The sequence below is a fragment of the Caenorhabditis briggsae genome (genome assembly GCF_000004555.2).
Source record: "Caenorhabditis briggsae complete genome, chrIII, whole genome shotgun sequence".
NCBI classification, from domain to species: Eukaryota; Metazoa; Nematoda; class Chromadorea; order Rhabditida; family Rhabditidae; genus Caenorhabditis; species Caenorhabditis briggsae.
Window position 1 is genome coordinate 13,463,610 of NC_013490.2, and position 25,067 is coordinate 13,488,676.

At 38.4% G+C, this 25,067-nt stretch overlaps 6 protein-coding genes across 6 annotated transcripts; 2 read left to right on the forward strand and 4 right to left on the reverse strand.

Moving 5' to 3' along the window:
- Window positions 1–832: 832 nt before the first annotated feature.
- Window positions 833–4,333, forward strand: CBG23045 (the record flags this gene model as incomplete). Its single annotated transcript, XM_002643070.1, has 3 exons — window positions 833–1,015; window positions 1,283–1,351; window positions 2,468–4,333. 3 exons carry the CDS (start codon window positions 833–835, stop codon window positions 4,331–4,333), a joined length of 2,118 nt encoding a protein of 705 aa, XP_002643116.1.
- A 410-nt stretch (window positions 4,334–4,743) lies between these two features.
- On the forward strand, window positions 4,744–14,692 carry Cbr-osm-12 (the record flags this gene model as incomplete). The annotated part of the gene is made up of 13 exons (XM_045244612.1): window positions 4,744–4,842; window positions 5,141–5,506; window positions 6,541–6,978; window positions 7,324–7,408; window positions 7,955–8,045; window positions 8,171–8,282; window positions 8,987–9,289; window positions 12,278–12,368; window positions 12,563–12,704; window positions 13,340–13,449; window positions 13,498–13,601; window positions 14,239–14,337; window positions 14,423–14,692. The coding sequence occupies 13 exons, from the start codon at window positions 4,744–4,746 to the stop codon at window positions 14,690–14,692; spliced, it is 2,310 nt and encodes a 769-aa protein (XP_045097692.1).
- CBG23044 lies at window positions 9,664–11,390 on the reverse strand (the record flags this gene model as incomplete). Its single annotated transcript, XM_002643069.1, has 2 exons — window positions 9,664–9,774; window positions 11,295–11,390. 2 exons carry the CDS (start codon window positions 11,388–11,390, stop codon window positions 9,664–9,666), a joined length of 207 nt encoding a protein of 68 aa, XP_002643115.1.
- A 3,125-nt stretch (window positions 14,693–17,817) lies between the features above and the next one.
- Window positions 17,818–17,949, reverse strand: CBG23040 (the record flags this gene model as incomplete). Its single annotated transcript, XM_002643067.1, has 1 exon — window positions 17,818–17,949. The coding sequence occupies one exon, from the start codon at window positions 17,947–17,949 to the stop codon at window positions 17,818–17,820; it is 132 nt and encodes a 43-aa protein (XP_002643113.1).
- Window positions 17,950–18,780: 831 nt separating this feature from the next.
- Window positions 18,781–20,171, reverse strand: CBG23039 (the record flags this gene model as incomplete). The annotated part of the gene is made up of 4 exons (XM_002643066.1): window positions 18,781–18,839; window positions 19,233–19,297; window positions 19,820–19,939; window positions 20,020–20,171. The coding sequence occupies 4 exons, from the start codon at window positions 20,169–20,171 to the stop codon at window positions 18,781–18,783; spliced, it is 396 nt and encodes a 131-aa protein (XP_002643112.1).
- Window positions 20,172–21,825: 1,654 nt separating this feature from the next.
- On the reverse strand, window positions 21,826–24,630 carry CBG23038 (the record flags this gene model as incomplete). Its single annotated transcript, XM_002643065.1, has 3 exons — window positions 21,826–21,952; window positions 22,856–22,935; window positions 24,511–24,630. 3 exons carry the CDS (start codon window positions 24,628–24,630, stop codon window positions 21,826–21,828), a joined length of 327 nt encoding a protein of 108 aa, XP_002643111.1.
- Window positions 24,631–25,067: the final 437 nt, after the last annotated feature.

The window sequence follows — 25,067 nt, forward strand, 5'->3', positions numbered from 1 at the left end:
TCGATATTTTTGAAATTTAAAAACTGGTATGACTTCTCAGAGCATGCTCTTTCGAACCATGCACACCATGGCCTAGTTTTCACTGAATTTGGATTTCTAGGCCACCAAGCTAAAATACTAAAATGACCGTAATTCACTTCGAAATCGATGTTTTAGATTTCTAGGTCATTATTTTGAAATCGAAAAATAAGACCATTGTGTGCATGGTTCGACAGCTTCGACAGCCAGTGGCCTAGAAATCCACATTTTGGAATTCTAGGCCACAAAGCATCACAATCGAAAGCGCAAGTTGTCAGAACTACGGCACACTTTTTAGATTTCAAAAATCTCTATTTTGAAGCGAGCTACACCCATTTTAAGCCAGGTGGCCTAGAAATCCAAAACTAGGCCATCAATGTCAAATCGATGTAACTCGCTTCAAAATGAAGATTTTTGAAAATTAAAACCTGGTATGGGGTTCTGAAAACAAACGCTTTTTCTTGAAATATAAATGGCCTAGCTTTTGCAAAATTTGGATTTCTAGGCCACCAAGTTTACATAGCCGAAATGTGCGTTTCTAGTCCAGTTTTCAGGTGATGGCCTAGAAACCCAAATGTCGCATTTCTAGGTTTTAATTTTTTTTCCAAAAAATAGGTTTCCTAGTCCATTTTTTCGGATTACTAGGCCACATTCCAGGTGATGGCCTAGAAATCCAAATTTCGGATTTCTAGGCCACTAATTTTTTCGGTTATTAAAAACATAACTCTAGGCCATTTTTTCCCGTTTTTTCTCAAAAAAGTTTCTAGGCCATTGCTCATGCTTAAGAAAATTCCAGAATTTCAACGCCTACCCCATGCTGGAACGTCAGGACAAATGTCAGTCGCGCGTGTATCTGGAAATGGCCGAAGAGGAGGAGTTCAAGAAAATGTATCGAATTTCGGAGAACGAACTGATGTTCGCCGGTTTCCCCGAGACGGAGAGACGCAGAGTTTTACTAGAGCAAAACGAGAAAATGCGACAGAAATATGAGAATGAGGTGCGACTTTTTTGGCGATTTCTGGACGATTTTGAGTCATTTTAGCCCCAAAAAAGTGGAAAAATCGGAATTTTTAGGCATTTTGGGACCCGAAAATGTTGAAAATTGAACATTTTTGAGCTCAAAAAGCTTGAAAATTGCCAAATTTCAGTCAAAAATTTGAAAATTTGAAAATTTCCAAGATTTTCCAAGACCATTTCTAGACTTTTCAACGCTCCAAAAATTGAAAAAATCGGGAAAAAAATAAAATAAACTCTGAAATTCCAGAGTCTCTACTACATGCTGTGCAAATCCTGGTCGGGACATGTCAAAAATTGGGAATCGCGATTCAGAAGAGTAAGTGTAGGGGGCCTAGAAATCCGGCGAATTCGAAATCTCGCCCCACCTGTGGCCTAGAAATCCCACTTGAACCGATTTCTAGGCCATCGCCACCAATATGGCCTAACTTCCCAATTTTTGTGTCTCTAGCCCATCTAAACTACTTGTCCTAGAAATCTCTTAATTTGGTGGCTAGAAATTCCTTCAAATCGATTTCTAGGCCATCGAAATGGCATGGACTAGAAATCCGGAAAATAGAGATTCTAGGCCATCAAATCGACTAGGCCTAACTTTCCAATATTATGAGTATCTAGGCAATTAAAATTTTCTGACCTAGAAATCTTTAGATTTGGGTTTCTAGGCCATCAAACTGACTTGGCCTAGAAATCTGGAAAATAGTGTTTCGAGGCCACCAAATCGACGTGGCCTAGAAATTTCTAAATTTGGGTTCCTAGGCCCTCAAAGCTATATGGCCTAAATTTCCAATACTTGTGTTTCTAGGCAATTTAAATTTTCTGACCTAGAAATCTTTAGATTTGGGTTTCTAGGCCATCAAACGGACCTGACTCGGAAATTCGAAAACTTGGGTTTCTAGGCCATCAAATCGAAATGGCCTAACTTTCCAAAAGTTTGGTTTTCTAGGCCATCAAACTAGCTGGCCTAGAAATCCCTTTGAACTGTTTTCTAGGCTACCAAGTTGATATGGTTCAGAAATCCGGAAATCCCATAAAACCAATTTCTAAGGCATCGAACCGAGATGGCCTAGAAATCTTTAGATTTGGTTTCCTAGACCATAGGTATTGCTGGCCTAGAAATCGCTTCAATTCGATTTCTAGGCCATCTAAACTACATGGCCTAGAGAACCAGAAAACTGGGTTTCAGGCCACCAAAGAAAACGAAACTTGGTGGCCTTAAAATTTCTTGATATCGATTTCTAGGCCACCAAATCGAAATGGCCTAACTTTCCATTAGTTGCGTTTCTGGGTCATGAAACTTACCTGGCCTAGAAATCGCTTTCAACCAATTTCTAGGCCACCAACTTGACATGGCCTAGAAACCCCTTAAATTGAGTTTCTAGGCCACCGTGGCCTAAAAATCTAAATCTTTCATGGCCTAACTTTTTTTCTCTTCCAGCCCTTTCCCGGAACATCATTGCTCACCGTTCATCGAACGACGACGTCTTCAAATGGCAATGGCATCCCCCTAATCACCCTAGACGACAATGAGCAATCTACAGTAACCCAAGGAATGACGTCATCGACGGATTCATCTGAAGGCAGTACTGTTGACGTCGAGATGACGTCTTCTAGAGAGACTTCAGAAGACGTGATGGAAGTAGAAGACGTCGTCGCTGGAGAAGGAAATCAGACGCCTTCAGAATCCGCTTCAGATGACCACGACGATTCGAGTGAGAATCTATTCAACGAATTCTTCATTCCGAATTCAGAAGACGTCGCATCGCCACGTCCACTAGAAGACGTAACGATGATTCGGAATCCTCTGAATGTTGTTTCGGAATTTCCAACGACTTCAGATTCTCAACCGGACGAGGATCTTTTCGGAGAATTCTTCCAAATGAATTCAGAAGACGTCACGGCTTCTGAATCTCCAACGATGTCTGGAATCGGTCAAGAAGACGTCAGGGGAGATTTTCGAAGAATATCGATCGATGAGGACAGAATTCAAGGAGGTCAAGATTCAGAAGACGTCAAACCTTCAGAATCACCACGTCAAAATCTGACGTCTTCAGAATTGCCACGCCATCAGAATCCGGAGATTTCAGAAGACGTCAAATCAGAAAGCTCTCCAGAAGTAAAACTAGAAGACGTTCGGAATTCAGAATCTCTAAAAGACGACGTTCAAAGGGCTCCAGAATCGCCACTTTTTCAGAATCGAGAATTTCTAGAAGACGTCAAAGAAGGAGCTCCAGAAGACGTCGTCAAAATTGAGAATCCAGAATATCTAGAAGAGTCACGTCTTCAGGATCTTCCGACGACTTCAGAATCATTAGAAGTGCCACGTCTTCAGGATTCGTATCCTGACGTCATCATCCAACGCCCAGAAGACGTCCCAGTGTTATCAGAAGTGCCACGTCATAAGAATCATCCAGAATCTTCAGAAGATGTTGAAATTCAGAAGGCCAAATCGCCAGAAGACGTTCGGGATAAGGCGCCAGAATCTCCAGAAGACGTCGAGATGGAATCTCCAGAATTGCCCCAACATCAGAATCCAAAATTATCAGGAGACGTTGAAATTCAGAATTCCAAGTCTCCAGAATCGCCACGTCATCTATGTCCAAATCCTTCTGAAAACGTTCAGCGCCCAGAAGACGTTCCAATGAAGGCTCTAGAATCTTCAGTTGACGTTAGAATTGATTCTCCAGAAGTTGTCCAAGCCAATGCTTCGGGATCTCCACGTCATCAGGATCCAAAATTTTCAGAAGACGTTGAAATGGAATCTCCAGAAGTCGACAAGGAAAAGTCTCCAGAATCTTCTGAAGTCGTTCAGGGAAAAGCCCCTGAATCCCCACGCCATCTGAATCGAGAATCTGCAGATGACGTTGAAATTCAAAAGGCTGAATCTTCGGAATCTTCATGTCATCTGAATTCTGAGTCTCCAGAAGACGTCCAGCGCCCAGCAGCCTCTCCAGAAGACGTTGAAATTCAGAAGGCCAAATCGGCAGAAGACGTTAAGATCGAATCTTCAGAATTCGTCCAGGAACAATCTCCAGAATCTCCACGTCATCTGAGTCCAAACCCTTCAGAAGTTGTCCAACGCCCAGAAGACGTTGCTCCAGAATCTCCACGTCGTCAGAATCCTCCAGAAGACGTCAAAATCCGGGAATCCGAATCTCCAGAATCCGAAGAAGGCGATCCATTTCATCTGAATCTTTTAGGAACTCCACGTACTTCTCAAGACATCTCAGAGCCGTCGTCACGTCTTCTAGTGAATCCGGCTCCAGATGTCGACGTGCCTGAAGACTCTGAATCTTCGAAATGAGTAAAAATTCAAATTGGTAAGAAAACTCGCTCTATTGATAATTTTTCGAAAATTCTAATTTGAAATTTTTCAGATCTCCCGAAGCCACGCCCACAAATCGAAGGATATTTATAAATTGTTTCTTCTATTTTTTCCTGTTTATATGAATCAATTTTTTATGTCTTTTGATCCAAAATGAACCACTTTTTCCACTTTTCTCTCTTTTCTCTAACCGCTCTCCTCGTTTTCCACACTCTCTCGCCTCTCCTCGTCCACCTGACCTCCTCCCCTTGGTTGCCATGGTTACCAAACGCGCCCCGCCGGACACACACACTCACCAGATTTTCAACTAGAATTCAGAGCTGAGCAATCTTTTTTAGTTAAAGCTGAGCAATCTCTAATATTCTCCCGGCTCAAAAATGAGCAATAGCATGAGCAATTACTCGCGAACGGATTTCGCTCAAGTCGGAACGACAAATCGCGGATGCATGAAGGTGATACCGGCTGATAAGGAGAAGGATTTTGATTTGGTGGGTTTCCTGAACAATTGATTTTTCTATTAAAATTTGTCTGAAATTTTGAATTTACTTTGTCTTCCCTTACTATTAATAAAACTAGCTTCGCTTTCCGCGCCCTTTATCATCGCCCTCTGCCGCTGCTTTCACTTGTTGCGCGCGTAGCCTACTGGCTAACGCTTCAGCTTTTGAACCTGAAGGTCCGGAGTTCGATTCCCCGGTGGCTCAAATCTTTTTTGTTTTTTGTGTAGGGATGGGAAATGTAATTAAAAAATAATTTTTAGACTTTAAATGTCAACATGAGGTTTTCCAGATAGTTGTTGGTGGTCAAAACGGAAGTCTAATATGTCTATCCAGGAAATCGAACGATACGACGGTAACTATAGGAATCCGGGCATCCCGACAAACGTACATAATCTTTCAGATCGTTTTCAAAACGCCACCAGGCCCTCCCATCCAGTCATTGGCACTGGGAGGAAGTCCAGCCAACAAAAAGAAAGATAAAGTATTCTTCGCATCTGGAAATCAGGTCCGAGGCGTTAACAAGAAAGGAAAAATCTTTTTCTCGATGGAAACTACAATGGCTGAAACAGCGAATCGAATGTTTGTCAAAGGAGTGGATGTAGTGTTGACAGGAAGAAAAAGCTACAGTCGGTATCATGATACACAGGATTCGAATGTAAGTGTAGTGCCAACTTTGAGGCTATTTATCTCGCTTCCTGTAAAAGATATAAAAAAGTAGTCAACTACAAAAATATTTCTGGGATTATAATCAACATTCTGTGAGTTGATTACTTTTTGATATCTTCTACAGGAACGGAGATATGTAGACTCGAAGTTGATGGTTTGATGGGCACGCGGCAGCCAGTGCTTACAACCGCGTAGCTCAGCCGGTAACTGCTCGATGACCTCAATATTTTGCCAGTATACTAAACAAAACTAGAACTTCATTTTTTTAGTTGACAACTTTTTTTGTGAAATTGATACTTGAAGAGATATGGACGCAATACTAGACGTTAGCTGACAGTTGGGCCTGAAACCTAGTATTGAACATTTTCTTGTAAAATTTTTTCTAGAAGTGTTACAAAGTTTTGAAATATGTCATTTTGTAGTGTTTGTTATGTTCTATGATATCCATTTTAGAAAACCAGAAAATATCGACGCTGAAAAAAGTTACAAAAAGTCTTAGACATGCCATGTGGAATGTGCACACCTTCGGAGAGGAGTAAAGTATAGTGTTGAAAACTTGGCTTATAACCTTTTTCATAGGAGTACCACAACGTTTTCAATTATATTATCTTGTAGATCTTGTCAAGTTCCATTATGTCCATTTTAGTTCGTCCGAAAAAATGGATCCTAAAAAAAGTTATGGACCGGCCAATGTTGGCTAGCGACAAGCCGACCAATGGAGTACAAGAAGTTCCTCTTAAACTTGACTCAATTTATCTCGCTTTCTGTGAGAGATATCAAAAAGTGACAAACTGATAAAATTTAATTGATATTATGATAAACATTTTGTTAGTTGACAGCTTTTCGATATCTTTTACATGAAATGAAATAAATTGGGTCGAAATTAGAGAACCTACTAGGCGCAACATAACCATAACTATGCATACTAACCTAAAAGGCTTATCTTGAAGTTTTTGACACAGCAAATCTAGAAATATAATTTTTTCTATGCTTCAGAAACTTATTAAAAGTTGTCTATTCCAGAACTATCTCTGCACGGAAGACATCCATGACGTCGTGTCCCTTGTCTACGAAGAAGCATGGGGCGCCAGAGAGTACACTTCCGTCCTAGCCTGTGGAAATTCCACACTACAAGTCATCGAAGGCAATAATCTTGGCTACGAAGTCCGTCTAGAATCCATCCCATTTACCGTATCCCTCTTCATGGGAGATGGTGGATTCTCAAAAACGTTGGTACTCTATGGAACCAAATCCGGACGGCTCGGTCTTGCGTCCGTACCTCAAAAAGGGGGTAAAATAATTTGGGAAATTCAAACGACGAGTTCTGCATGTGTGACTACAATCGTTTGTTACTCGGTGACAGGAGGAGAGTTTCCGGATATCATTGTCGGGAAGGAGGATGGTTTGATTGAGATTTATGTCATTGATGAGACCGATCATGCACATCTTTATGGCACTTTTGTGAGTTTATATCCTGCTAAAGTTTAGAAGAAGTTGAATGTTTAAAATTAGACAGTTGCGAGCTTCAAAACGAATCTAAACTTGGCTTGGCAGACCTGCGCCTTTAAACTTGAGAATATTGAAAATTTTCAAAGTACCACATGATTATACTCATTTGAAAGCTCTGATTAAGTTGTTCTCAAAAATGTTAGTTATTATAAATTTGGGCTGAAACTAACCGAGTTACAGTCATTTCAATTTTTTGAAATTTGAAAAATTTTGAAAAAAAAATTTTATGGGAATTTTTATTGAAATTTATTACAATTTTTCACTTTTCGAATTTTCCAAAGATTCTCCGTTTTTCAGGCTTGCGAGGAGTCGATCACTGGAATCTCATGTGGACACGTGGCGTCGAAGACTGAAACGGACATTATTGTGTGCACTTTTACAGGTATGCATGTCTAGATCACCCAGTAGCTAGACGGCGAGTCCAATATTTTGCCAGTATACTAAACAAACCTAGAGCTCCATTTTTGCAGTTGACAACTTTTTTGTAGAATCGACGCCTGAAGAGATAGAGACGCAGACAGTTAGAGTGTCTCGTTGCTTGTACCTCACCATCTTCAAATAGCCGTATCTCGGCTCCTAGAGGAGCTAGTGAACTGATTTTTCAGCATAAAACATATCTGTTTTTGTTACTTTTCACTTCAAACATTTTGTGCCAAAAATCCTTTTCTAGCTGCGCTAGAAGCCGAGATACGGCTATGGGGAGGCGCATACAGCGAGGCGCTCTAACTGTCTGCGTCTCTATCTCTTCAGGTATCGACTTTTCGAAAAAGTTGGCAACTATAAAAATAAACCTCTAGTTTCGTTCAGTACACTGCCAAAATATTGAAGATGCCGCCTAGCTAGCAGCTGAACTACGCGATCGTAAGCCCTAGCTGCGCGTTGTTGTCTGTTTGTCCAAGTGTCCCGATGTCCGAACATTATGTTCCAGGTTGGCTTTTCTCCTTGGCCAAAACCAGTCGTCCTCTGATCGAAAACCTTCCCGTCGCTGCAAATTTCAGTGTAAAAATGCAACAATTGAGGTGAGAGGAAATTTGATATTCTCATTTGAAATTTCAATAGTTCCATTTTTGAGAAGAAAGTGACGTTTTCTCAAAAAGTCCAATTTTACATTTTTAATTAGGTATCTGAAGATCAACAATTCCAGATCCGAAGTCGAGGAATTGCAATCTAAGGTCAACGAGGAGAGATTGAGATATGAGGAGATCACAAAGCGACAAGGGGGTGGAGCCGGCTCCACATTCTTCCACGCTTTTCAGGTAAGTCAATACTGGTTCAAATTTGTTGAAACTTGCGTTTTGAGAATTAGCTTGACAAGAGGGTCAAAATGAGTATAAACATGACCTAGATTGATATAGCTGAGCACTGCGGTTGACGCTTGCGAGTGCGTAGCTGGCACAAGACATCACTAAAAGACAAAAACAAGTGTAACTCAGTCAATTCTTGTCCAAATTTGTTGATATTAACAATTTTAAAATCAGCTTGAAAAGACGGTCAAAATGAGTATAAACACGGCCTAGATGGATATGGCTGTGCTAAGCGATTGACGCCTGAAGTAGCTCAGAGTGGCACAACACACCACTAGAATATTAAAATGAGTGTAACTCAGTCAATATACGTCTGAACTTGTTGAAACGTAATTTTTTGAAATTGTCTTAAAATGACGGTCAAAATGAATCTAAACATGACCTAGATTGAAATAGCTCAGCTATGTGGTGGACGCTTGCGATCGCGTAGCTCAGTGGCACGACAAATAACTAGAAGACTCAAATGAGCTTAACCAAGTCAATTGTTGTCTGAACTGTGCAAAATAAAAAGTTTTGAAATCAGCTTAAAAAGACGGTTGGAATGAGTATAAACATGATGTAGATTGATATCGCTGAGCCATACAATTGACCGTATAGCCCAGTTGGTCGTAGAACGACTCCTTCAACGTCCCTAAAACCGAAATGTGTACTTCCAGGTCCACGAGAACTTCGAGTACAGTCCAGTTCACAACGCCTACAACCTGACTATCGAACTAGTGATCCCAATCGATTTCGTCGTCGTCCAATCTCAACTTCCGATTCGTTTAATGGAAGTGGAGAAGAACGCGTCGGTGGTCAGCGAGGTTCATCAGGATGGTCTCAATCCATGGCCACTTTTGGCATCATACCGGTGTCAGGCAAACGTTTGTCGATTGGAGCTACGAGTTCAGGCGAATGAGGGCGATTCTGGTGTGATCAATTTGTATGTGTGTCCCAAGATTATGCCAAAATGTGCGCAGGTGAGTCATAAAAGCCGGCCGCGGCCAGCTTAGCCAGTCTGGTCAGTCAGAGCCCGCCGCGGCCGGCCATGGAATAGCCTTTTCTTGGTTATCATAAAGTATGGCTCTTATGGTCAAAATAAGGTATTTCTAGGGGAAAAGGCTAGTAGGTTTATGTCGCAGCCAGCTTCAATTGAATGGTCCTTTATGGAAAAAAGTTGGGATCATTTAGCTCTTTCGTGGCGAAACCCCTTGGTAACTAAAGACAATCAAAACGATGTATAACAGTTCGAATACTTTATCATATCAATTTATCAGTTTTCATTCAAAATGAACAGACACACAGACAGACGAATCGGGATGTGAGGGGGGAGAGAAATTCCTTGGGGTCATCATCAAAGAGCCAACGCACAACAACTCATACAATCTCGAGCCGATGAGTAGAAACAGCCCAGATTGCAGCCACATTTGTCCAGTGCTCTTTTTGACATTGCATTATCGGGATCCTGGAAAAAATTGATTTGGTTTTTGGGATTTGGGTTTTTGACCGATAAAAATGACTACCCTAAAATCTTGAGTCAATTTATCTCACTTCTTTTGAAAGATATCAAAACGTTGTCAACTAATAAATTGTTTATCATAGTATCACCAACATTTTATCAGTTGACACATTTTTGATATCTGTTACAGTAACCTAGATAAATTTGCTCAAAGTGGGGAGACCATTCTATTGTAGGTAATTTTGTTGATTTTTACAAATTTTGTAAATTCACCCCATATAGAAAAGAGACATTTTGAACTTTTGAACTCCAAAATTTTGCTCAGTGAGCAACAAAGAAAAAAGAGACGTCACCCCTCAAGAAGGGATCTGGTGGACTATCTAGAATAGTATAGATTTCTGTGTTTTGTGTTCCGCAACACGGCTGCTATATGTTCAACTCGATTTATCTGGGTTCCTATAAGAGATAGCAAAACGTTTTCAACAGATAAAATTTTTTTGATAATATGATTAACATTTCATCAGTTGGTCACTTTTTGATACCTTTTTCAAGAAGCAAGATAAATTAGCTCAAAGTTTATAGCTCAAAACTACACCCCAACATTTTATGATAGCCCTCCCAGAATAGCTTATTATCTATTCTTGTTTTCAGGAGCATTGAAGAAGTTATTTTGAAACATTCCTATTCTATTTCTAGTATGTAGTATCCGAAATTTTCGGTCCTTCCTCTTTTTCTTATTTCCGCGAAACTTCACAGAAATTTGGGGACTCAAGAAAGGCCAAAAAATGATAAATGAGCCCTTTGAGGACATTCAATTTTCCGCCCTAGACATGTTTTCAAAAGGGTCATGTACCTTTAAACATGAAAAATAACTATAGAAAAGGAAGCAAAGAAAAATTCTGGGATCAGGATGTTAACCAAAAATAAAGACCGAGTATACAATTATCGCTGTTACTTCTTGGAGGATTTTGTAAAATATTTTTTGTGTTGTTAGTTGAAATTGGCGAGTCAAGAGCTTCAAAAGGAGTATAAACAAGCAAGAGTTTGAGAAAACTCGAATTTTCGACATTTTTGTGTGTCCCAAAATTTCGAAAAATTTAATTTTTGGAAAGTGGTTCATGATCATATTCGTTCGAACCGTCTTGACGAGTAAAACACAAAAATGTAAACATTTCTGATTTTGGCACAAGAATAACCGAGTTACGGTAGTTTTTGTACCTATGCCTCGCTAAGCTATGTGCCTTTAAACTCCAAAAATTGAAATCAATTAAAGTACGCGATGTTTATATTCATTTGAACCGGCTTGATGAGTAAAACTCGAAAACGTTAACATTTTCAATTCTGACCTAAAAACAGGCGAGTTACGGTAGTTTTTGTGACTCAAAGAACCTATGCGCCTTTAAATTGCTAAACTAAGCCCAAAGTGGACTAAACTAGGTCATGTTGGGACTCATTTTGAAGCTCAAAATATAAGAAATTCAAAATTTTAAGTTTCGTTGCAAAAAAAAAACCAAAGCAAGATTTACCTGCATTCTTCCAAGGGCCACAAAGAACGGATGCGATTCCACCATAGTGACCATGAGCAAGGCAAAGATAACGATGAGCAAGATGATTCCGCGCATTTTGTCGAGAGCAGAATGAAAGTGAAACGAAGAGCTCACCCGAAATGTATTCCTTTTTACGAAAAGAGGGGGCGGAGCCAAGGTGGGAGAGATGGCCACGCCCACTTTCTTGAGAAAGCGAAGCTAAGCGGGGAATGGTAATTGGATAGGGATAAATGTGTCATTAGTGGAGAAAAAAAACGAAAAGAAAAGAAAATTCTAAATTTCCTTTTTTGGGGGGGGGGGNGGGAATCTGAATCTGAATCATANATCTGAATGTCGGATGACGTTGCGGAAATTGGGCGGAGGAGGAAGATCAAGTGAAGGGACATGTCCCAAACAAACAGAAAAATATTTTCCTGCTAAAAAATACATGTCAAAGTAATAAATAATTCATAAAAAACAAGGTATTTTACATTACCTGGAAACGTTTTTAGTTTAGAATAATTTGCACTTTTCGTTGGAACACTTCAAGATGAAAATTAAATCATAACTTTTTTAGTAGGATAGGACACCAATTCGAAATTGATTCACATTTTTGAGTTTTACTCGTCAATACGGTTGAAATGAGTATAGTCATGACCTAGTTCAAAAAGCATTTTTTAAACGTTTAAAGGCGCAAATGTACAAAAACTACCGTAACTCGGTGTTTTTCTGCGCCAAAATCAGAAATTGTTACATTTTTGAGTTTTACTTGTCAAGACGGTTAAAATGAGTATAATCATGACCTACTCTCAGAAAGTTCATTTTTTCGAAATTTTGGGTCCAACAAAATGGCGAAAATTCAATTTTTCCAAAACTTATCTTGTTTATACTCACTTTGAAGCTCTCAACGCGCTGATTCTAGGAAACTATACGATATTCAATTTGGACGAGCCTGCAAAAAGTTACAGCTAATTCTCTTCCAGATCACCACCCACTACATCAAGGCGCTGTCCACCCACATGCGGGCCCACGATTTCGACATGTATCGTCCGATGAACACTTTGCAGTTTTCAGGTAAATTTTAACGTTTGGAAAGTTCAAAAAGATAAGTTTCAAAAAGTTCGAGCAAATAATAAGAGAGTTATGGAACTTTTTGATAGAAATGTTGCTTTTTCGAATTTTTGTTTTGAAAATTTTCGGAATCTGATTAACACAGTCGATTTTATACGCATTTTGAAGCTTTTGACTTGTTAAATCAATATTCACAGGAAGTTTCTCGATTGCTGAAGCACACGCATGGCTTCACCATCTCCTACCGAACGTTCCATCGAAATGTCCACCGGCGGATACGGTAACCAATAATTATCGAAGCGACGCTAATGGCGGTACACAGCTTCAGGTTGTTTACAGGTACGAATCGAAAAAATCTAGAAAAATGACAAAAAAGATAATTGATGGGGGAATTTTTTGGTTTTTTGGGCGGGGTGATGTCATCAAATTGGGGATCAGAAGTTAAATTCGTTATAACTTCTTGTAGGGTTGTCCAAATCTATTTTTGTAAAGTTATTTCAACTTGGCACGTTAAGAGCTTCAAAATGAGTATAAACAAGCAAGGGTTTGATAGAATTGGAATTTTAGCCTTTTTTTTGGACCAAAAAATTCGAAAAATTGAATTTTTTGAAAGTAGGTCATGATTATACTCATTTAAACCGTCTTGACGAATAAAACTCAAATCTGTAAAAACTGCTAATTTCGGGGCAAAATTAAGCGAGTTACGGTAGTTTTTGTACCCATGCGCCTTTAATCCAGAAAAAATAACTTTTTGAAACTGTGTCGTGTTTATACTCATTTTGACCGGCTTAATGGGAGACACTTGAAAATCGAAGTTTCAAGAGTTTTGAACACAAAGTAACTGAGTTACAGTAGGAGTACTGTAACCACAACTCTAGCTTAGCCCAATGTAATCCAAACTAGGCCATGTTCAGACTCATTTTGAAGCTTTAAATGTTTTAAATTCAGAATTCTTGGAATCGGTAGATTTTCAGCAAAGGCTCAGCTACATTCCGTTCGGACTGCATGACTACCATCTGTATCATTCGCGACAAAGTCAGTGAGCAAACAATGAAAATGCAGATACGCGTTGAAGTCGTTTGTGGTGATTGCTCAGCCTTATTTTGAATTTCAAAAAAAATTGTATTTTCAGAACTCAATCAAGAGAGTGTGGACCATTGTCTGAAACTAATCGATCCCAAAATTTCGGCGATTTTGACAATTGAGAAGGAGAAATTGTATGCGGCAGCGTTGAAGGTGAGTTGGAGTCTCCAACTTGGAGAATCTGGAATTCTGGAAATCTGGAATTCGGTGAAAATTGAATTTTCGAACTTCCCGAACCGCGGTGATTAAAATGAGTATAAACACAACCTAGTTTCCAAAGAGTAGTTTTTTGGATTAAAGGCGCATAGGTACAAAAACTACCGTAGCTCGGTTATTCTTGTGCCAAAATCAAAAATGTCTACAGTTTTGAATTTTTGACGTTTAGACTGTTCAAATGAGTATAATCATGACCTACTTTCCAAAAAGTTCAATTTTTGGAAATTTTGGGTTTCGCCAACAAAAATGACGAAAATTGAAATTTTCAACAAACCATAGCATGTTTATACTCGTTTCAAAGCTCTTGACGTCCTAATTTCGACTAGTTAAACAAAAATTAATTGAGAAAAACCTATAAGAAGTTATAGCAAACTTTCTTCAAGTTCAAATTCGCATAGCCATAAAAACCATCATAACTCTGTTCATTTTTAATTTAAACTCCTAATAATTAGATTTTTGATTTTTTCTCTTAAATACGGTTCAAATGAGTATAAACACGATCCACTTTTGATAAATTAGATTTTTCAAGTTTAAAGGCGCATAGCCCAATTTTTCTTCAACGTCACTACAGAAGAATTCCAAAAATAAACGTTTTCGAAACTCTTTGATATTCCATCCTCCTCCTAATGACTTTACGAATAAAACAGAGTGTCCAATTACCGGAACTGACGGTGCCCCCCCCCCCCCCCCTCTCTCTTCTGAATCCCCGCGCACGTCTCCTAAATGAAAATTGATTCTCCAAAAAAAAAAAACTTCAGGAGTTGGAATCCAACAACGACAACGTCTTTAGTTTCCTGTCACCAGCCAACGCGAGACTTCTAAGGGACCACGATATGATATACGAGAAAGCGGATGGTGTGGACGTTGAAGAATCGGGAATTCTGGCGATTGTTGAGAATCTGATGGTGGCCAGAGCCAAATTGAGTGGAAAATCGATAAAAGGAAAATTGGAGGCAATTAGGGACTTAATTGCCAATGATTATACTCTTGAGAAGATGCAGGCGTTGTTCAAGATGATGAACGACTAGAGTAGTTAGGCTTAAAATTGGAATTTCGAATTGATTGAAAAAGTATACTGTAGAGCTTGCTAAGATCTACAAAATGGTATAAAATTCGAATATATTTGAATGCCTAGTTTTAACCAAATAGGACTTAAAGGAGCAGACTCTATAAACTTAAGGTCCGAATTCTGATACTACATCTCAGCTTATTGTTTCGAACTACATGCGAGTCCGAGTTCTCCGGTTGTTCTAGGACCTATAACACAAAAATAGGCATTTCAATTTAGTTGAATTTTATACCATTTTGTAGCTCTTTCCAAGTTCTACATTTTGCTTCTTGATTTGAGCTAAAATGTTGACTTTGAGCCGAGTTATGCTCCATCTCCTAAAAAAGTATTTTTATCGAAAAATCATGCACTCGCACTTACTATAAACTCATGTTTTTATTTTTTCGATAAAGTTATTTTTGATCTAAATTACTTTTTTGTCCATTTAACTCATCTGGTCACTGTGCACTAGTAAATGTCCTAACAAACCAATAAATTAAAATAACATTCACCAGACTCTGTATGTGCGTATGAATGTCGCACACCCTATCCCCCATTCAAAGTTAACCGATCAAGCTGAAACCTGGACAGATAGATCAGAATTGTGTCTTAGTTGATGCCCGAACTTTTGGTTTTTCGAAATTTTGATTTTGAAGTCTTCTGGAGACGTTCCTTGGTTTCACCACACTAAAGGGTGGAGGGCGACCGGAAGCCGGGAGGTTCAGCCCCGAAGCGGCGTAAACCGACTGGTAAATTAGAATTCCAGGAATTCCAAATTCAGGCAATTTTAAATCCGCAAATTTAGAAACTCTGAAATTCAAGAAGTCAGAATGTGAGGAATCCAAAAGTTCCCCATAGCCATATCTATTCTGGCGGTATTTTATGACCTTTTTTATGACGGCGAAAGGGATCAAGAGACTACTGTAATTGTCTGGCTTATCAGTACCTTTTAGTTTCGAAAATCGAATGATGTTTTTGAAAACTATTAGGTTGGCGGGAAAGTCTTTGTCACTCTGTTTGTTTAATCACTGTTCTCGTATATGGAGGCTGTGTATGATATCGACTCTAGTGAATAACAAGGTGATAAGAACCTTCCATATAAACAAGTCCCCATCTCCTTCCCTGCTCCTCATCTGTAATTGAAACGATATGTTTGTTCCCACTGCTATTCACATCAGACATGTTTTGATTTACCTCTTCCTATCTCACACCGCGATGAAGGATTCGGAAACTTTCTTGAAGAATGTGTACAACACACATGCCCCTCACTACAATACTATTCGCAATTGGTTCCATCGTTTCGAAAAAGATGACTTCTCGCTCGATGAAAAGGATCGCTCTGGGAGACCCCGTGAGTTGGATTTGGACAAGCTGAAGCACGCATTGCAATCGGATCCATTTCAATCTAGCCGTGAACTAGCTGTCACATTCGGAGTTCACCATAGCACAGTCCTTGAAGGTTTGAAGTCTCTTGGAATGAGAAAACTTTTTGGTCGATTCATACCTCATCACCTGACTCAAGCCAACCTTGACCGCCGAGTCGACGATTCGATTACTCTTCTCACTCTCCACGCGGGCGATCGATGGCTGGACCGGCTAATAACCGGAGATGAGAAGTGGGTCTTCTACGATAAACACCACAGGAAATCCCAGTGGGTTGGAGAAGGAGAGAGCCCACAGGATGTCCCCAAACCCGACCTTCATCCGAAAAAAGTTATGCTCTCTGTGTGGTGGGGAGTGGACGGCCCCATCTACTGGGAACTTCTGCCCGAGGGCAAAACAATAACTGGAGACCTCTACACTACTCAACTACGAAACCTCAAGAAAGCAGTCGACCGTTCGGCCCTGAAAGACAAGAAAGTGTACTGTCAACATGATAACGCTCGCCCACATGTTTCGAAACAGTGAAGCAGGAGCTGATGGGATATGGATGGAATGTTCTCCCTCACCCCCCGTATTCTCCTGATCTTGCTCCTTCCGACTATTGGTTATTTGGCGATATGACACGTGCCTTCGAAGGAAGAAGCTTCAATTCCCGTGGAGCGGTCGAAGCGGCACTCAAACAATACTTTGCCTCACGCCCGGCTGGATTCTACCGCAATGGAATCCAAAAATTGAGGGAACGTTGGAGACATGTTGTTGATAATGATGGACAATATAATTAATTATTCGGTTATTTTTTCTTTGAGAAATAAACTATTGAAAAAGTGACAAAGACTTTCCCGCCAACCTAATATTTCACCTAATTCATTTATTTTGAAATAGTATTTCTTTTGATTGATTGTTTCTCCATCAGAAGTCTCCTGAAGACGAATGTTCAGATTATTATAGTCTAATTGTTTGGAAGATGTGTATGTATAAAAGACAGGAATTCTTTATAAATTACTTTTTGTTAACCGGAAGTCTCAAATATTACTTTCAAGAACTTAATGATCCTAGAGCATTGTTTGAATTGAGAAAGGCTACATTTTGGGGGATTGTTTAGGAGGTAAGACTAGAATGCTATCTTTGTGACCCCTTAGCTCGGCTCAAAATGAAAATTCCTGTTTGATCTAAATACCAAAATGTAGAACTTGAAAAGGCCTACATCATGATATATAACTCGGCTATGTTTGAATTAGAAGTTTTGAACCACACAGTCAACGAAAAGTAGTAGGCGCTGTTCTAGCCAATATTGCAACGGGTCTGCTTTGACTAACTTCTAAACGGGGTTAGAATATAATCTAGTTTTGCACTTTGCTTTTGAATTCATTTTGTACATTTTCATAGGGCCTTCAAAATGATATCTAATTCAATTATACTTGAGCCCCGAAATACCGTCGGCGCTACACGGTCGGATTTTGCTGTTTAGGCTGTTTTAGGTCCTCTGGCACCTAAATCAACTTTCCAATCTAATAAAATTATATATCACTTTGTAGATATTTTTAAGTTCTACATTTTGCTTTTTTATTCAAGCTGAAATTTTAATTTTGAGACAAGTTATGCGCCTGACAAGAACGCACATGAGTTTCGGTTGAAATCTTATTTTATTTTCATTTTCCGAATCAGAAAGTTATAACAATCAATAAAAATGTTTAAATTTTTTTCTGAGAAGTTTCCAGATTATCAGGCATCGTCCTCCCCATCTGAATCGTCTTCCATTGTGTTGCCTTCTTCAGAATACAAATGCAAAAGAGTTCTTTCTTTTTGCTTCCGCTCCTCGGTCACTTTTTCCAATTTCTCCATTAGTTTCGTCATTTGGATTCTGCGGAAATTAGGAAAACTTTAAAGAAGGGGTACTGTAGAATTGTTTTTTGAGTTTTCTGAGAATTTTAAAGTTTCAGAATTTGAAATTTCTTCAGACATCATTTTTCAGACAATTCAGAACTTTTGAGGTCCGAAGCGTTTTTTGTTCAGAACTATTGAAATCTCTGTATATTCAAAATTGGCAATTTCGATACCTTGTGAAATTCCAGAAAAATCGAATTTTTTTTTGAATTTCAGCATTTTCTGGAATTTCAGAAAAATCTAATAAAAATTCGTTGTTGCTGAATTTCAGATTTGGAAATTTTTAAAATGAAATTCCAGAAAAATCTAACTTTTCAGTTTCCTGATTTTATTGAATATCTGAATTTTTTATTTCAGTTTCTTTCTTTTTGTTTTTGAATATCCAGAATTAACTGGGATTTCAGAACTTATTATTCCAAAAATTTCGATTTTGGTACATTTTTGAAAAATTTGAAAAATTGAGAAAATCCAACCTTTCAACAAAATCTGTATATTTCAGCTTCCCACTCGGCTGTTGCCCGCAACTTTTGGGCTGGATTAAAGCGGTTTCTGAGCTGTGGCAGGGCGGATGTCGCTTTAGTTTTCTGCAGAAGCCGCCCAGCGACCGCTCAAAAGACACCAAACCTACGCTCAAGATTCGCGTAACTCACACTAAATCTGACCCTAGGCTCTAAAATGATCTGAAATTTTTGTCCAAATCAATTTCATAAACTTGATTTATTTTGAAAAATCAATGGCTAACAGAAGAAAGAAAAAAAAATGAACAGAATAACAAAAAAAGAGAAATAAAAAGATTATCTATTAGATTCGCATTGAATCATGATGTGGGTAGAGTAGGCAGTAGTTGTCACTTGGGTGCTCTGAAAAAAAAACAAAGATAATTGTATTGATTTTATTGTTGCTTACCAATGAGATCTGTCAGATAAAAGTCGGAACATCGGATCGTTGATCAAGACGAAGCTGGAATTTGGAGTTTAGGTTTCGAAGGATCTAGGGGTTTAAAGATCCAAGGATCTAGGGAGCTAGCGATCCTCAGGTTCTTCGAACCAAAAGCTCCTGCGCACGTACCACGCGATCAGATTGCTCTGATTGACACCGTAGTGACGCGTCATATCGTAGTATTCTCGGATATCTCACGGCACAGCGGTGAGCATTGTCGTTCAAGGCATGAGCTGTTTCATCTTTGATGACACTCAGATGTACTACGATCTACAAGTTTCACAATTTTTCGAATCACATTTCTATGTTTTTACCTTTTTGTGAACTTTGGATTCCAGTATCAATTTTTTCTGCCCGAATACGTGTTGCCACCTTCCTTCTGAAAATCATCATAAATACGTTCACAAAATTATGTATTTTACGAAGTTGTCTCTTCGACCTGAAATTCGACATTCTGACAAATCCATTCATCTTCTCTTTTTCAGATGTCCTCACTTTAATTTCGAATTCCTTACTTCAAACCAATTTGTGAAAGTCCTATATTCGAAACCAAATTTTTGCTACTACCACCTAAAAGGTTTTTCATTTTTAGAACAGAAACGACAAAGAAAATTAGATAAATTACGCTAAAATAGGAAAAAACGGATAAACTTTGATTTCGAAAAGAAATTCTGATGCACGCAACGCGAGGCACGCGTCGCCTTTAAAATTCGCCCAAACATCGCCCAAGAATCGCCAAGGTGGTGGTGGTCGGCGCAGCTGCCACAGATCTAGGAGCTTCCTGTTAAAAGCCGCCCAAATAACGCTCTAAAGCCGCATCCACCCCTGTATTCGCCCTAAAGTTGCAGGCCACAACCGAGCAGAAATTCAAAAACATTCCAGAATACTTCAAAAAACCCACTCTTCTCTTCTTGAAAAATTTCGATTTTCATCAATTTCCTTCTGTTTTTCGGCAATTAACCGATCCATTTCCGCAATTTCAGCCTGCAATTCGTTGACCCTTGTCTCGAAATTCGCATATCTGAAATTTAAAACTTTCAGAATTTCCGGATTTTTTTCGGAGAAAAAAATACTCAATTATGTCTCTTTTCCCAGACTAACTTTCCAATAAAATTCTGAATCGTTTCCGCATGAGTTCGTAAGTTTGCCGATTTTTCGAATGCTTCTTTGAGTTCTTTTTGTTTTTCCAAAATTCGAGAATCCACTTCGGACAGGTAGAAATTGATGACGTTGTTTGTGGAGGTGGATGACATCTGGATTCTGGGAAATTTGGAAAATCTGGGAGACAAAAAATTGGAAAATAGGAAAACAGAAGTGCACTTTGAGCTCAATTATCTCGATTACTGTAGGATATATCAAAAGCTTGCCAACTGATAAAATGTTTTTGATATTATGATAATTTTTTATCAGTTAACAAATTATTGATATCATTTACAGGAGCTGAGATAATTGAGCTCAAAGTTGACTGTTTGGGTGGGGTTTGGGTGGCGTTTGGGTGATTAGATTGAATACGGTAGTTTGAAAATTCAAAAAATCATGAGGAATTATATAATGAAAGATAGTTTCAAAAATTTTTTTTAATTCCAAAAATTGGGAAATTCCAAACAAAAAATTTGGAAAACCTGAAATTTAGTAAGGAAAAATTAAAGTCTTGCAACAGAATTTCAAAAAATTGGAAAATTACGAAAAATCTGGAATTCAAGAAAAAAAAATCAAAATTTCAAAAATTGAGATCATTTTGGATTCTAGAAAATCCACATTTTAAATAAAGGTGCGAAGTTTCGAAACCCATTTTCAATAATTCCAAAAAAGCGAATTTTTAAGAATCAGAAAAATTTTTTTCTAATTCTCTAAACTCCAAAAGTTTTGAAAATTCATAGGAAATTTTGACGAATTTTTATTTAAAAAAATTTTATTTAAAGAAAAAATTTTACTAGAAAAAAGGTAACACCTTCTTATTTTTCCGGAAACCGGGGTCAAATTCGCGGCTCAATGAGCACAGAATTTTCGGCAAATTTCGAAATTATTGGGAAAAAAAAGTTTTGGGTTTTTAAGATGCAAAAAATCGATTTTTCGAGAAATTAGAAATTCTGGAAGTTGTATAAATTTTCTGAAACTTTCAGAGTATGATCTAATATAAGCTCACCCAAACCGTTAACTTTGAGCCCATATATCTCAATTTCTGTAAAAGATATCAAAAATTTGTCAACTTACAAATTATTCATCATACTATCACCTACATTTCATCAGTTGACCATTTTTTGATATCTCTTACAGGAACCGAGATATATAGATTCGGAGTTGACAGTTATGCGCCCTCCAACTTGAGCAGCCGCCGACCCGGCGGCTTGAGGCGGCAAACCAATAGCCAATTTAGGGCCTTTATATCTCAGTTCCTGAGAAAGACATCAAAAAGTAGTAAACTGATAAAATGTTTATCATAATATCAGCAACATTCTGTTAGTTGTTCAATTTTTGATATCTCTTACAGGAACCTAGATAAATTGCTTCAAAGTGAAATGATTTTTTTGTTGCTTAAATCTCTTGAAGAAACTGTGATAATTGAGCTTAAAGTTGACTGCTGAAGTTGGCTTTTTTCATAGAAATTTGAATTCCAAGAAAATGTCAGTTTTTCAAATTTCCTCCATTTCCAAAAAAAAGCGCACAAACTCTGTCCATTTTTATTGAAGATCAAAAAGGGGGAATTCACAGGAGAACATTGGGGAAAAATGAGATTTTTTGAGGAATATTTTCAGACAACACATTTGAGAGAGAGAGAGAGAGAGAGAGAGAGAGAGAGAGAGAGAAAAGACACACACCAACCAAAAACGGGATACTATTGTTGACAATTTTTTGAATGCAAAAAAAGGGATTATTAAAGAAAATAAAAGATTTTGGGGGCGGAGCTTATTTTCCAGCCCATGCGTAGAACTGCTTCCTCTTCTCCATCGATGGCCCGACTGGTTCCTGAGCCATGAGATCCTCAAAGTAGTGCACTGGTGCTGCCGATCGTTTTCCCGCCCATGCGTAGAATCTGGAAATTCGAATTCTTGTAGATTTGAAATTTGGGATTTGGCGGGAATTTGAAAAATTTTCATCAGAGTAACGGGATAGACTAGTTCTTTTCAGAACCATGAAACCTATTATGTTTCACAAAAATTATTTTGGAAAAATTTTTGGTTTGGCGGGTGTTCGGATTTTTTGAAATTCAGGATTTTTTGATTTAAAGATTTTTAGGAATTTTAGGAATTTAGATTGTTTGAGAACTTTGAGATTTTCAAAACTGTCGAAATTGTCTGATTTTTTGGATTTGAAGGATTCGACTTTCTGAATCTTGAAATTTTCAACTTTTTGAGATTTTCAGAATTTTCAGATTTTTTTTTGGATTTTCAGGATATTCTGGATTCTAAGAATTTCGGTTTTTCGGATTCTCAATTTTATAGACTTTTAAGATTATCGAGATTTTCAGAAGTATTTCAATTTTCAGATTTTCAGAATTATTTGGATTTTTCAGCATTTTCAAATTCTGAATCCCAAAAATTCCACTTTTTAATCTAAAACAAAAAAAAATTCAATTTTGAGTCTCCAACAAAAAAAAAGCCATGAAAATGTTGCCCATAACTCAAGCGGTGAGTTTTAATTTGTTGGTGCTCTTTTTGCAAAAAAAAGGGAGCGAGCTCAAATTGAATGTGTATATTTGTCATTTTGGAATTGGAAAGAAGCCGGGGCGGTGTTCTTGAAAGGAAAAAAGAAAATCTCAAAAATCTAGTCTTCTAAAACCCAAAATTTATATGCTACAGTAATCCAACTAAAACAAGATAGGGAATCTCATAAATCCAGCATTCAAAGCCCGAAATTTCTAGCTACAGTAACCCAACTTAAAAATAATGGAATTCTTAAAAACGCCTAAAATTTGCAATAACCAAAATCCACTCACTGCTTTCGTTTGTTTCTGATTCCCTCCTCGGACGAAGCGGCCCGTTTGGCGTCCTCCCATGAATAGAACCGCTTGTAGGCCTAAAACAAAGAAATTTCCAGGTGTTGACCTAGTTTTCATTTGATTCGAACTCGAATTTCATGCCATGTAACCAGACACTTTTGACGCCTTTTTTAGTTTTTGTTCGTGATGTACTAAAGGGGAGGAGGACATCATGAGCAGACGATGGCATGAGGTTGAGCAATTATTCAAAATTACATATATAGTTTTTTGAGAAGGACACCTACGAGGTTGTGTCTACGGGAATTAGTTAATGACCACTTTTTGGACTTTGGAGGTTTTAAGAATAGAGTTAAACCGGGAACTAGAACTTTCCAATTGGATATCCTTGTATCTGGGAAATAGAGAAGCTTTTGAGTTTCTTTAAACTCAATTATCTCGGTTGCTAGAAGAAATATTAAAAATCTGTCAACTGATAAAATATTGGCGAAATTATGATAAACATTTTATCAGCTGACAAATTTTTGGTCTCTCTCATAGAAGCCGAGATAATTGAGTTCAAACTGTGTGTATATTATGAAAGGTCCCGCGCTCCTACCAGCTGAGCGATGAACTCTGAAGCCGGCTTACCTTATGGGACCCCTAGTATTTTGCTAAAACTCAAATTTAACTTTCGAAGGGTATAAAGCCTTGAAGAATTAAAGGTATCCTTAAAGATCATAGGTACCTGGAGGGTATACTTGAAGGTATAGGAAAAATCTTAATTTTGGGAATTTCGAAAACTTGGATTTGAGACTGTCTCACATTATTGAACTGGTTAGGAAAGCTAGGCCATGAAAAAATGCTTTAAAACTCTTCAAAAAATCTTCTACTCTATCCAGAACGCCTACAAAATTGTGCTCTAGACGTATATGTTAAGGTACATTGAACACTCTCTTATCATCGATGACTCTAGGTACCCGGATTCTAATCATCCTTGATCAGCTGGTCCCTTCTAGCTAGCTCTAGATCTGTGAGATTCCAGTCAAAACTTCTTTTTTTTTAGTTGGACACTCAAGTCTTGAGTTATAGCAGATCCTAAAGCCTAATTCCTTCTAAAAAATTTCCTAACACATAGTTGGTACTACCTTAAGTCATACGTCGGTAAACTCATACGTCGGAAAATCGTGCGATTGCGACCAATGCGCGCTACTTGACAAGCATTTATTTTTTTTCAATATACACTAGATTTCTTCACTGTTTGGCAATTACACCCGATTTTTTCTAGTTGTTCGGCTATTCTAGGATGTCGCCGCATGAAAACAGAAAACAAAACGAAAACGCACATATGGGAATCGAACCCGCGACGCGCGAATGATAGACAAGCGCGTTCACCTCTACACCACAGGGAGCTTGTGATCTACAACCACTAAAACGATTATGAAACGAGGAGTCGGCGCCGCTTGGAAGAACGCTCGCATTCTCGCTTGTACAGTAACAGGGAGTTATGGTTTGGTGTCCATTGTTATTTTCCGATTGTACTGTGTCATATATCAGAAAACTAGAATTTTGAAATTTTCATGTCTGGCCTTCTTTAAGCAATCTAAACTTAAACTTCATTCAACCTAAAGCCGCCCTCATCTGCTCTATCCCTTACCGTGATTGCTTACCCTTACCGTGATTGGTGCCTCCATGTCGTAGAGGCTTGCCTGTTGATTCTTGTTCTCCCCAGACACGATCATCACAGCCAATGAGGCGATGAGAAGAAGGCCGAGAGCCTTGTTAGCCACGGACATTCTTCTTCTGTGTGAAAAAAAGAGTGACCTGAATTCGAATATGAAAGTGGTAGAAAAGGAGAAGAGAGGGAGCCCCTCTAAGCTCCGCCCATTTTGGAAAAGCCAAAGACAGCCACGCCCATTTTCAATTGGTAGATGGGCGTGGTTGTGGAGGCGTTTGTGTAACTACGGCACATAGTCTATGGGAAAGACGAAAAATTTGAATGACGTCAATGGGAGGAATAAAGAAAACAAAGATTTGAAATATTTAAAGAAAAAAAGGTGTCGTAACAGGAGGAGCAACAATTAGGACAAAAGCAAAATTGCAATGACCACAACTTCCTTTAAACTCAATATTTTTGAATCAAACAAAATGGAAAAAATAGAAAAAGAGAATTGCTACAAAATGATATTATTAGAAAAATTATACCTTGCCTATGAACAAAGTTACAGGCTAA